Source organism: Cynara cardunculus (genome assembly GCF_001531365.2).
Source record: "Cynara cardunculus var. scolymus isolate 2C chromosome LG 7, CcrdV1, whole genome shotgun sequence".
Taxonomy (NCBI): domain Eukaryota; kingdom Viridiplantae; phylum Streptophyta; class Magnoliopsida; order Asterales; family Asteraceae; genus Cynara; species Cynara cardunculus.
The window spans coordinates 11,113,244-11,126,389 of NC_037534.1; the positions used below are offsets into that span (position 1 = coordinate 11,113,244).

Below are 13,146 nucleotides of genomic sequence, written 5' to 3' on the forward strand. Positions count from 1 at the left end.
AAAAATTGTTCAAAGACTTAATCATTCCAAACACTAAAGTTCATTGGGTTTTTTTAGATTTTTCCCTTTTTTTAATTTGTTTGGTTTACCTGTTACCCAGGTTACAAGTTATATTTTTAAAGAATGAGGACCTATTTAACAGGTTTAAGAAAGTTTAAGGATTTATTTAACAAGTTTTCAAAAGTCCAATGATTTATTTGTTCCAAAAAATAGTTTAAGGACTTAATCAATCAAAACACTAAAGTTCATAGGGTTTTATTGGACTTTTCCCAAAAAAATTAAATAGCCTAGTCTTTGTTTATTTAAAATTTTAAAATTAAATGAGTCAACGCATGTTTAACCTATTTATTCAACATGTTGGGTTAAAAAAATTGTAAACAAGTCAACCCGTTGTCAACCCATAGGTAACATGTTGAGTATGAGTTTGGTTGAAAAATCTCAACTCATTTAATTAAATGGGTTGGGTTGGGTTGAGATTTTCAACATGTTTAATAAATGAGTTGAACCCAAACTCAACATAACCTGACCCATTATCACCCCGGGATAATATTGACTTGTCAATACTCTTTTTACTTCTACTTTTACAAATAAATAATAGTAAATATGATTATAAAACTATAATAAATTAGTGATCCCTTTTTTTTGAATATGTACTTATAAAGTTTAAACACTTAAAAATATATTTGGAACGACTTTAAAATTGTTTAACCCTTTTTATACAACTAATTTTCCAGTATGATTGGTTTTCGTAAAATACAGAGTATGTAGTTATAGAAATAGCCAATTTCAGATAAAATGAGTCGAAATTCTCTTCTGGTGAAATTTTCTAGTTTATGGTATTGATAGAATTACTCTATGAAAAAAGCAAAAGAAGATTGAATCAACAAATCAAAAGAGTTCATAAACAATCACGTTCTTCATAAACTTGCAGCGGTGAGCGGATATTGAGTAAGATTAAGGCGAAGAATGTATGGTTTTGTGACAGAACCCAAGTACAAGTGCTCCCCGATCTTGACCCCTGATGACGTCATTCTCAAAGTGTTGTCGTAGTAGCACCCAATTGGTTTCCCTTCCAAATCTTGGACGGTGAATCCACCAAATTTCATGATATCCGACATTTTGTGTAGATGCTTAAGCGTAAACGCCAAAATCTTGCACACAAATGGATATGTCTGTGCAAATTTCCATAAAAGCGTAAACTTCTAAAATCTTGCGTAATGACAGATGGAACTCAATGATAGGTTTTCGCTATTGTTTTAGTTGATTTGAAGGTCATTAGACGATCAACCAAAATAACCACAATTTAGTTAAAACATTGTTGTGTGAGTGTAAGAAAACTGGATTCAAGAGATATTACAACGACATATTACATGAAGGTCTCGCAGAATATAACAAAGTTTGGTCTGGTGAGAGTTTGACCCCGTTAGCAAAGTAAACGTCTCGAGCAAGCACTTTTGTTTCTTTCGTTGATGGAGCATAGCTCAATAGTCTACCAAGTGGACAACCCTCCAGAAGGTCGTTCAACGCGAACGAAAGCCGTATTTATATGTCGCGTCAGTGAAATAAACCATACCATTTTTTACAACTACGCCATCAGGCAACCGAACCTTACACCTTCAGCCTCGTGTGTCAATAACTCTAACTTACTATCGATACTTACCATAAGCAAACCCTGCAAACGAATAGTAGGTATATACTTAATTATTCGTCTAAAAATATTGCATATAACGGTTTTAATCACAACGTAAATGTTTACATATAATGTTTTATATTCAGGTTTACAACATATTATTATTGAATACATACAATTTGTTAAAACTCCACACGTGAACTCCATAAAACTAACCGATATTATCAACATCTAACAAGGCTTAATCTTAATATATTTAACACAAGAACAACTACTTTGTTATTTATCTGTTAATGTAAGATGATCACACAAAAATATGAGCTTACTGAAAACAAAAACAAAGAACAAGAATTAAGAGTTTATATTGTCGAGATAGTTTATTCAATATAAAAAAATAGTCATTATTCAATCCTTGATTAATCCTTAATCGTTCCAAAATTCAAAATTATTCGGTTTTTAATCGGGTTAAAAACAGATCTTAACCACGAACCTCTTTTTGGTTCAGTTTTTATCTGTTTTTGGATCAAATATGTTCAACTAAATAGGGCTTGAAGGCATGGATTGAGCTTGTAATTCCTCCAACGTAGTCGATCATTGGGCTAGATGTGCATATCTATGTAGGAGTTTGAGCTTTAAAAGAATTAAATCGTAAGAGTTCCAGAAGAGGTGGCTCGCTTGTATATTACCATAACAAAATTGCGTTTATTTTTAAGACGAGTGGGTCATAAGCAAGTAGTGCAAACTCGTGGGAGTATTACCATTCTGTATAATCAATGGAGTTAAGATGTTTAAAAAAATTGCCTTTAATCAAACCATATATTTTTAAAGGGAAAAGTTCAAAAACACCCAATGGACTTTACTGTTTGGAACGATTAAATCTTTGGAAATTTTTTTGGAACAAATAAATCCTTGGACATTTCTAGAACCTGTTAAATAAGTCATTGGACTTTACAAAACCTGTTAAATAAGTCCTTAGACTTTCTAAAATCTATTAAATACATTTTGTTAATGGAAAAAGTACGAAAAAACCAATGGACTTTCATATTTTGAACGATCAAGTCTTTTAACATTTTTTGAACGAAAAAAGTACTTACATGTATAAAAAAAACAAATATACCATTCTCATTACTTTTCACAAAACATATAAAAATTGTATCCAAAACATAATAATCTACATACAAACAAAATTTGGGCATAATTTTACCAAAAGTTAAACCAAAATATATATCAAAAGTTGAATCAAAATATGTAACAAAAGTTGTGCAAAGAAAATACTAACAATTGCGCCAAATATACCAAAAATTATGCCAAAAAATACCAACAATTGCGCTAAATATACCAAAAGTTACGCCAAAATATACCAAAAGTTCGGCTAAAATATACCAAAGTAATGCCAAATCTATGTTAAAGTCATGGTATGAACTATTCTTCATTTGCATCATTAATTTCTGGTGGAGATATAGCCATTTGACTTTCTTGTAACCCTTCTTGATGTCTAACAACATCATCACTTTCATGATGTTCTTCATCACCAACAGTAGTATCACCTTCATCACGGTCTTCATCGTTAACAACAGCCTCTCTTCATCATTAATTTACGGTATGATGCATTCGGGCCATGCTGGTTGTGGCACACCTGAGGATGTCTTTAATGATGAAGATAAAATGTAAGCAATAGTCATAAAAAATGTTACTTGAATCTGAAAAACAAATAATGGCTTACCCCAATCATTGCTTCTCCCATGACTGGATTATAAGAGACCCCTACATATGATGATATCCTCCCACCTCTATTGCCTTTTCCACCTCTATTACCTCTTCCAACTCTATTGGCTCTTCTTGTTGTAGTCAGTTTTGGAATGTGAGTCAATCATCTTTACAATACAAAGCTTATTTAGAAACTGATCATCAACTGTTTTATTTAAGTTGATTATATCCTCATCTTCAAGGTCTAAAGATAAAGAATATGACATATGTTCACTTGAATTATCGTGTATTTCATAGCTAGGATTATTACTATAATCACCATCGCAATCAGATGTCATTCTGTAAACAAGAATAACAATTTCATCACAATTCACCGATGAAAACAAAATCTATCATACTTTAGAAAGGATGACACAAAATGATGTTACAAATTCACAAATGAAAAGAAAATATAAAACACTTAGGGGCCATTTATAATCGTCGCCTACCTCTGGTCTCTCTCAAGCTCTCTCTCTCTCTCTCTCAATTCGTCTTTGGGTCTATCTCTTCAAGCTCTCGATCTCTCTCTAGTCACGTCTCTGGATTAACTACTGTCTTCAAGCTCTCGATCTCTCTCTCTCTCTCGAGCTCTCTTCTCTCGATTTAAGGTATCCATCTCGATTTCACCTCTTGTTTGATTTATGTTTTGGTTCTTTGGTTTGGTTCTCGATCTACTTCAAAATGTGGTGGTTCTTGTTTGATCACTGTCAAAGGGTATAACAAGCAGCCTGTCAAAGGGTTCTTGTTTGATCACTGTCAAACAGCCTTAACAGACCCTGTTTGCTATTAGGTATGACATATTATATATTACAATGTTCTTAATGTTTGTTAGTTGAATTTGAACTGGTCATGAATTTGTTTCACGTTGTACATCTTGTCAGTTTGTTTTAAAGTGTTAATTGGATTGATTGTTGAAGGGTAAATTGCTGCTTAGTCCTTGTTGATTGGTTAAGGGTTAATTGGATGTAGCATAAAACTGAGTTAATTGTTGCTCAATCTTTTGTGATGAATGAAACAGGCAGTTAAGTTTCTCCTCAAACTCCACATGACCATAGAAGCAACTGTAGACAACCCAAAATGACATTACTTGTTGCAACCATATTATTTCACATGTGACAGCTGCAATGGTCTTGTATTCAGCCTCTGTGGAAGATCTAGAAACAGTAGATTGACACATCAATGACCATGTTATTTCACATGTGACAGCTGCAATGCTCAATCTCTTGTGATAAATGAAACAGGCAGTTAAGTTTCTTATATATCTGAGATAATAATGAAAACTAGGGTCTTTTTTCTTCTATACAGCCATATCATCACTTAAAAACCCAATAAGCACCAATTATATAACCAATCCATTACAGCATATAAATCAAAACAATAGATTCTAACATGCAACAACAGTGAAATCAGAAGTTGCTAAGAAGGTATTCCTTTTATTGTTAACATTTTAGTAGAAGTAGTTCTGTTTGATAAATTCTATTATGTTCTTTGTGCCATTCATGCTTCTATTATATATTCAGATTTTAGTAAGGTTCTACTATATATTCAAATTCATGCTTCTGTTAACCTTTTACTGTTAACCCTTTCCTAATTGCTGCAGCATGCAACTATGGTAAACCATCAATCACTACATGTAACTATGGTAAACCACTATATATTGAATACCCTTTCCTAATTGCTGCAGCATCATGACATGTAATTGCTGCAGCATTGCAGCAACCCTTTCCTAATTGTTGCAACATGTAACTAAGGTAAACCATCAATCACTACATGCAACTATGGTAATCCATCAATCACTACATGTAACTATGGTAAACCATCAATCACTACTGTAACTATGGTAAACCACTATATGTTGAATACCGTTTCCTAATTGCTGCAGCATCATGACATGTAATCTGTTAATTTCTTACACCATTTCCTTGGAAAATAAACTTTGTGGATATGTGGGGATCAAAACTTTACTTTCTGCAAATGAATCGACTTATTTGTAGTAATCTTGAAGCTAACTAAGACGATGATAGTAAGTTTTACTCACTCTCCCGGATTCTGACTCACATGTGTGTGACAAATACACAAATAATCAGTCCCATGTGTGTGACAAATACACAAATAATCAGTCCAGGACACCATCAAGAGAATGTGTTTACAATAATCAGTCCATGTCAACTCTAAACTTCAGAGGAATGGCCATTAAAATATGCAAGAAGCTATTGAGGATAGTAGTTTGGAGCAAACCTCATTAGACGAGCGAAGACAGGGGCGGCGACGGGGTGGTGCGGCGGCAATGGGGGCGAGGGAGACAGGGGCGTCGACAGGGGTGGTGCGGCGGCAATGGGGGCGAGGGAGACGATGGTGTGTGAGCATTAAGCGGGGAGAGGGAGAAGGAGACGGGAGGGAGGCGGTGGTCACGAGAGGGAGAAGATGAGGGAGATGGGTAGTTAGGTTACAAGTTTTTTTTAGGTTTTTTTTAATTAAATATTTACCTTCTATTCAGGTTATCGGTTACATTTTAAAAGAATGAGGATATATTTAACATATTTTAAAAAGTCCAATGACTAATTTAACAGGTTATAGAATGTCTAATGATTTATTTGTTCCAAAAAATTGTCCAAGGACTTAATCGTTCCAAACAGTAAAGTCCATTGGCTTTTTTTGGACTTTTCCCATTTTTAAAATTTTTCAACATATGAACATATCTGACTGGTAGTAGCAGTAAGTGAAATGAAAGGATATGATGACTGAGATGTTCAGAGGTTGAAGCGCAGACAAAGACATTCTTAGGGGCTGTTTGACAGTTGCTGAATAGTTTGGTGTAAAATGATTAAGTGGTCAGAATGATTAAGAGACTCTCATGATATAGTGCAAAATGATATATAATTGTTTACAATGAAATTAGCAAGCTGATTGGTGAAAGGAGACCCATTATACAAAATCATTCAAAGAGTTTTAGAACCATTAAGAGGTATACTCTTTTTTTGCCAAACAAGATTCAACCCTAAATGGTTGATACCAAAATTACAATATGTTAAATTTATGTGTATTTTATCCTTCCAAACACTATTGTATTTTTATGGAACCAACTTGTGATATTCAAAATACAACATATAGATATCGTTTTTCCTCCCTTGCTTTATTACAATAGTGCCCTTCACGAGGTTGTAACAGGAAGAGGATTTTGAGCAAGACTGAGACGCAGAATGTGTGATTTTGTGATGGAGCCCATATACAAGTGCTCGCCAATCTTGAGCCCTGATGTCGTCATTTTCCATGAGTCGTCATAATAACCTCCAATCGGGTTTCCTTCCAAATCCAGAGCGATGACTCCACCAAACTTCATCAACTCAGGCATCTTATGTAGGTGCTTAAATGTAAAGGCAAGAATCTTGCGCGCAAACGGATACGTTTGTATAAATTTCGTTAAAAGTGAATTGTCCTGCATACGCATACATAGTTCTACACATTATTTATGAAATCATATATAAGATTTGTATTCAAATAACATAGGAAAATAAGTTACCCATGGTATTGCCAACCAATAGTGCCCATTTCCATCGTACCGTATGTTGTCAGGTAAACCGGGCAAATTGTCAGCAAAAACATCGATAGAACCCTTTTTCCCCCCTGGTAAGTAGTATCTAGAACACCTCCTCCTACGTTAACAAGTTAAACATAATAAACATCCTTAAACGAAAGTGAAATTAACCCATGTTGACCATGAATTGTGAATATGAAACTCGTTATAAGTCTGAGTTAGTGGATTAAAAAAAGAATCCACGAAAATTTCAGTTAATTTGAAGGTTATTAGCTGGTATGTCATATAATTGAATTAGAAAGGTGTTAAGACAATAATCTTACATGAAAGTCTCGCAAAATATAACAAAGTCTTGGTCTGGTGAGATTTCGATCCCGTTAGCAAAGTAAAGGTCTCGAGCAAGCACTTTTGTTTGTTTCGTTGATGGATCATAGCTCAATAGTCTGCCATGTGGCCTACCCTCGAAAAGATCGTTCAACGCTCCACGAAAATCGTATTTATATGTCGCATCAGTGAAATAAACCATACCATTTTTTGCAACAGCTACGCCATCAGGCATCCCAAACTTTACACCTTCAGCCTCGTGTGTCAATAACTCTAACTTACCGTCGATACTTACCTTAAGCAAACCCTGCAAACAAATAGTAGGTATATAATCAATCATTCGTCTAGAGATATTGCATATAACGGTTTTAATCACAATGTAAATATTTGTATATAATGTTTTATATTCAGGTTTACGACATATTTAAATAATGCTTTCAAACTCAATTTTTGTGGGAAAATGTCAGAAAAGTAAGAAATATATATTACTTTTTTGGGAAAATTGTATTAAAATGGAACCAACTTTCACCTAATTCCTATTTTGGGGAACCAATTTTCAAAATTGTCATTTTGGAGAACCAACTTGCACCTGATTCCTATTTTAGGGAGCCAACTTTCAAAATCGTCATTTTGGAAGATCAACTTGCACCTGATTCTTATTTTGGAGAACCAACTTGTAAAATAGTTATAGAAAAATAACTAAAATTCGTTTTTTTCCAAAAATTAATGCAATAAAATCTATTTTTCATTTTAAATCTCGTTTTTTAAATTTAGATATCAAATTGAACATTTAAAAAAAATTAAAATTATCACAATAAAAATTGTTTTTTACTAATGCAAAAAAATCAATTTAATAGAAAAAAATTAATTGATACAATAAAAAATAAATAAAAAATATCACATTCAATATTTTTATATCTAATCAATTGCATCAATTAAATAACGCTTTCAAACTCAATTTTTGTGGGAAATATCAGAAAAGTAAGAAATATATATATTACTTTTTTTATAAATTAAACAAAATTAAGTTTTGCTTTAATTTCGTAATTATTTTTTGTTGAACTGAATTGAATTAAATAACCTGCAAACCTTAATAGCATCGGCAACAAAAACATCACCGGATTCATCGATTGCGATCCCAACTGGTCGACCTCCTGTGTGCACCCAATTCTCGACCACCGAGTCAGCCACTGAGTCAGTCAACTTGACTCGCTTGATCCACCCGTCCTGACAACCTGTGTACAACAACCCGGACTTCGTTTCATAAACGATATCCTCGGCTCCAACCAACTGACCCGACCCAATCTTTTCCAAACCAGAATTAACGGTCCCTACATTCTTCCGGGCTGCAACAAACATCGGTTCACCGAGCTCGTGCATCGGATACGCCACCGTCTCATAGGTATCGAGCTGCACAACAAGCACCGCCATCCCAACAATGGCTAACGGGAAAAACACGAGACTCAAACCCCATGAACCGCTAGCCTTTCGGGTTGGGTTAGGACCAGGAACCTCCGTGATCTTAGCCATGGAGTAGTAAAAGTGGGTTTGGTTGGATGCTAATAAATAATTGAAAATAGTGGTGCCATTTTTGTAATTGTGGTTGTAGGTGTTCGATTTTGACCACAGTCCATCGTGGTCGTAAATGGGATGCAATTTATTACCAATTAATCAATATTTTAAATCCTAATTAAAAAAATATAATTTACTTTTCACTGTCTTTTTCGATTTTTATTTTATTTTCGATTATATAATAAATTACATATTAATTCTTGTCGGTTTTTTTTCTTGTTTTTTTTTTGTCTTTTTCACTTTTTTATTTTATTTTATTGTAGCAGACAGCCTTTCAATAGATCAAAGGCTCAAACCTCACCACAAATGATGAAGAGTGTGTGTTAGTATTTAACACAAGCTCAACTCCGTCGTTTTCGGTTCATGAACTATATTTTGGTGCACATTTTGTAACGTAAAGTGGAGTAACCATTGTCGATAATTCCAAAATCTACCATTTCCGAATACATTTCGATGTTTAGAAAATAATCATCAACCGATATCCAAACAGATTACGAACAAGAAAAAGGACAAGAACCGAGATTTATAATAATTGACATACAACCATCATATGATATGATTCGAACCGAATTATGCTTGGAAGCCGAAACACCTAACCAACGCAAACTTTGATCTCTAGAGATTCTTCAAAATAAGGGACGTCTTTAGGTTCCATACAGACATAAGCTTCAACTCCATCACCTCCAACACCATCCATCAAACATGCTGAATTCTTAACAGGCATGCCACCAGGGTTTGCCCAAATTGGCTTTCCAAAACCAAAGTCAACTTCGTAGAAAGGGAACTTACACCAACTAGACATCCAAATCACGTTTGCTGTTTGAGGAATCTGGCCTACATTTAAGATGGAATTCAGAACCATTGTCTGCTCTCCCTCATCATCATGGCTTACCTTCAAGTAGTTACTTATGGTGTTCTTGATAGAATCTCTTAATAGATCAGCCAGTGCCTCAGTTGCTTCAACAACTCCGCATTCTGTAGCTAATATCCCCCAAAGATTCCCACAAGAATCTTTAGGTATTAGAGATGCAGTTTTTTCCCTTAGGTTTATCGGATGAATAAGTATAGTATCTCTTGGATCATCACGTATTGCTCGATCGACGCAGATGAAGGACTTCAGTATGATTGCAGACACCAATTGTACCTTTGACCATTGTGGGGTTCCATTTCTTCCATTGATCAGCATGGCCTTCTCTTTCAAGTTTGATATTTCGCTTTCACTGAATGAGAGTTTCTTTGTGACATATTTGCTTTGCATGTCATCATCTCTTATTGATCTACTAAACCCTAGGTCTAATGCAGGTACACCACGAGAAGGAAACAATGAGGCTGCGTTGAAACGACAAGATCCAGTGAGTTCGATCCTCTTTTCTTCTCGGTTAATAACAGCCCATTCGTTCAAGAATGTACTAAGAGTAGAGGCGTCAGCGATCTTATGTGAAATGCTTACACCAAGTGCTACACCACCGCACTCGAACGTGGTCACTTGAATCGCGAGTATTGGGTCAGTGATAAGACCACTTTCCCCAATTTCACGTGGAAGGAATTTGTCAACAAGCTTAACATTCACTTCAGAATCAAGAAATGCTTCAAGTTTGATGTTAACTTTGGCATGCATAAACTCAGCACCTTGGTCATTGCAATCAATGGTGCGAGTTTCTGCTGCATATCTACCCGCTAGAGGGTAGAACCGTATTAAGGTCGTCTGAAGTGATTCTCCCAGTTGCGCAATGAACTTCGGGTTTCTATCGCCATTGATGGAGAAGAAGAGAACAACACTTACATTCGCGGATGGAGCAAACTCGTCGATGAAGCCTATCCTGAAATGACGAAGGTTTGGAGGAGTTGGAGTGGCGGGTTTTATGAATTTGCTTGATTGTTTTACGATATCGATTGCCATAATCGCTTTAACGCTGAGCAATCGATCTTCTACTCTAATTACGATAACGACAAGGAAAAGATGGCAATTGATATTTCGAACAAATTAAGCTTACCATTTATATAATGATGGCAATTATCAATTGTGTAGCTTATTGTATAGATTAATTCCTTAGATGAGTCGATTGTCAATAAGCCACAGCGTTTTATATGCATGATATATGAAAACAAAATCTAGTTTTCAGACCAACTTTGTGGGTTTGGTAAAAGCTTATCATATAATAAGCCATATGGGCCTTTGTATGGTATTATTAGTGTCTGAATAGAGTATTATATATTATATAATAAGCCATATATATGGGCCTTGGTATGGTATGGTATTATTATAAAGTAAAATAATTATACTGAAATGGTTTATATTTTATTTCGAGTTGGACCTCTTGTCCTAACATTACTAAAGGGTTGTTTACTAAAAGCTTATTCAAATAAACGTTTATCAAGTCACATTATCTTATTGTATAAATATGACAAGAGCCAATAATTTTACCCGGTAAGAGTGATGGCAAGATCCGAGAGTCTTACTCGTAAGTGAGTGCGACGATTTTTACCACGGTTAGCGTTTACCAGGTAAATTGTTACATACGATGCCGTTTTAGTGGAATAAAATTTTACCCGGTAAATAAATAGTGTTGGATTTTACCGATAAACATTTATCGGATAAGTATTTGGGTAAACCACTCAAAACTTGTAATCTATTACCTTAAAGGTAATGGGGTATCAGCAAGAAAGGAAAGGCGACAAGTTATCAAGAAGTAAGGGAGGGGTATTATATATATGTAGTATTATAATTTGTTATATATAGAGGTAGGCTCATATAAAAATGATACATATTTAAGATAATAAGAGAATGGCCAAATTACGTATAAAATCGTATGTAATTTTATATTAACGGCCAAAAAAGTGTGTAGCTAGGCAACCCTATGGTTGCGTGGCAAGGTCACATCGCAAGGTCGCGTGAATCACATGTGATTTTGTACGTGATGTAAGTGTATCACATGTGATTGAGTCATTCTCTTATTTTCTTAAATACGTATCATTCTCGTATGAACCCGACACACACACACACACACACATATATATATATATATATATATATATAGGGTCAGGTTCAAATGTTAACCAAAGTTTTTGTGTTAACTTTATTAACCGATCTTGGCCATTCAATTTTTCAATAAACGGTTGTGATTAATCATGATAAAAACTTATTTTTTTTAATTTAAAATTTCATAAAGATAAGTGAACAAAATTGAAAGGGTATTTTGGTAAAAAAAATATGTAACTCCCATATCATTAATTAATTGGGAGTTACAATATAAAAAATTCTTTGATTTTTTTGTTAACTTATTTTTGTTAATGTAAGAACCATATGAACACAACTATATATATATGAACCATTGTGTCAAATACGAACAAAAATTTGACATATATATGAACTTGGACTGCATAGCATTTATGAACACAATATGAACGTAATAAGAAAAACTGTTATACGAAAGAAAATAAATAAAAAAACAGGTATGAACACAATATGAACAACTTGTGAACAATAGTTCCTTCATTATAAACATATCCAGGAGCGGTCATTTGTCAATTGGAGTTTTATACATGCATTGCATCCACATCGTTTAAGGTTCACCCCTTGTTCATATATGTTTCTGATCTTATATGGTTGTTCACCCCTTGTTCATATATGTTTCTGATCTTATATGGTTGTTCACCCCTTGTTCATATCGTGTTCACCCCTTGTTCATATCGTATAAAATATATGAACACATAACCCCAACGCTATGAACACCGGGTGCAAACACTTACACAAATWTAMAGATTTGGTATCAAGCTTAAAAAATAACACTTATGTTCATATGACGTAACATGAATACAATGGTTCATGATTCATAAAAGTCGGTAATATGACAATATGAAAATGAGTCGTGCATGTACTTCCATTTGAACATGTGATTTAGGTACGTATTTTAGTAATTAAAAAAAAACTATCAATACAAGATGAATTATAAAAAACACAACACATCGTAATGAACATAATTTCGATTAAAACGAATCTAAAAAAAATAATAATCTATTACCAAGACATTCGCTTTGGTTGATTTCTTCAATTTCCGACCTCGAACTCTGATTGTCATCATAAACCATTTTAATTTTCTCACTGTTGTCGATTTATATTCCATTGCGTTTATCCATATTAGCTTGATTGATACCAAAAAAAATTACTACCGTGTTTTCTATGTGAATTAAARACTGATAAAACAATAAACATGGAAGATCAAGATTAAAAAATATAAAAATATTAATATTATAAATGCATATTTTTTGGGATTTGATGATTTGTAACTCCCCATTAATTGTTTGGGAGTTACATATCAAATCAATTTACTGAAATACC

General features: G+C 34.0%; 2 protein-coding genes across 2 annotated transcripts; both read right to left on the reverse strand.

Moving 5' to 3' along the window:
• Positions 1-6,402: 6,402 nt before the first annotated feature.
• LOC112515572 (protein STRICTOSIDINE SYNTHASE-LIKE 6-like) lies at positions 6,403-8,765 on the reverse strand. The gene is made up of 4 exons (XM_025122467.1): positions 8,325-8,765; positions 7,235-7,542; positions 6,897-7,029; positions 6,403-6,812 (listed from the first exon to the last, which is right to left on the reverse strand). Exons 1-4 carry the CDS (start codon positions 8,763-8,765, stop codon positions 6,528-6,530), a joined length of 1,167 nt encoding a protein of 388 aa, XP_024978235.1. The 3' UTR covers positions 6,403-6,527.
• Positions 8,766-9,399: 634 nt separating this feature from the next.
• Positions 9,400-10,707, reverse strand: LOC112515174 (pelargonidin 3-O-(6-caffeoylglucoside) 5-O-(6-O-malonylglucoside) 4'''-malonyltransferase-like). The gene has a single exon (XM_025121848.1). It carries the CDS (start codon positions 10,705-10,707, stop codon positions 9,400-9,402), a length of 1,308 nt encoding a protein of 435 aa, XP_024977616.1.
• Between the last annotated feature and the right edge of the window lie 2,439 nt (positions 10,708-13,146).

Coding starts and splice junctions, on each gene's coding strand:
- LOC112515572 (XM_025122467.1), bottom strand. CDS start 8,765: ATGGCTAAGATCACGGAGGTTCCTGGTCCTAACCCAACCCGAAAGGCT. Junction 7,543..8,324: donor TTGTTGCCGATGCTATTAAG/GTTTGCAGGTTA, acceptor ATTTGTTTGCAG/GGTTTGCTTAAGGTAAGTAT. Junction 7,030..7,234: donor ATATTTTGCGAGACTTTCAT/GTAAGATTATTG, acceptor TTGTTAACGTAG/GAGGAGGTGTTCTAGATACT.
- LOC112515174 (XM_025121848.1), bottom strand. CDS start 10,707: ATGGCAATCGATATCGTAAAACAATCAAGCAAATTCATAAAACCCGCC.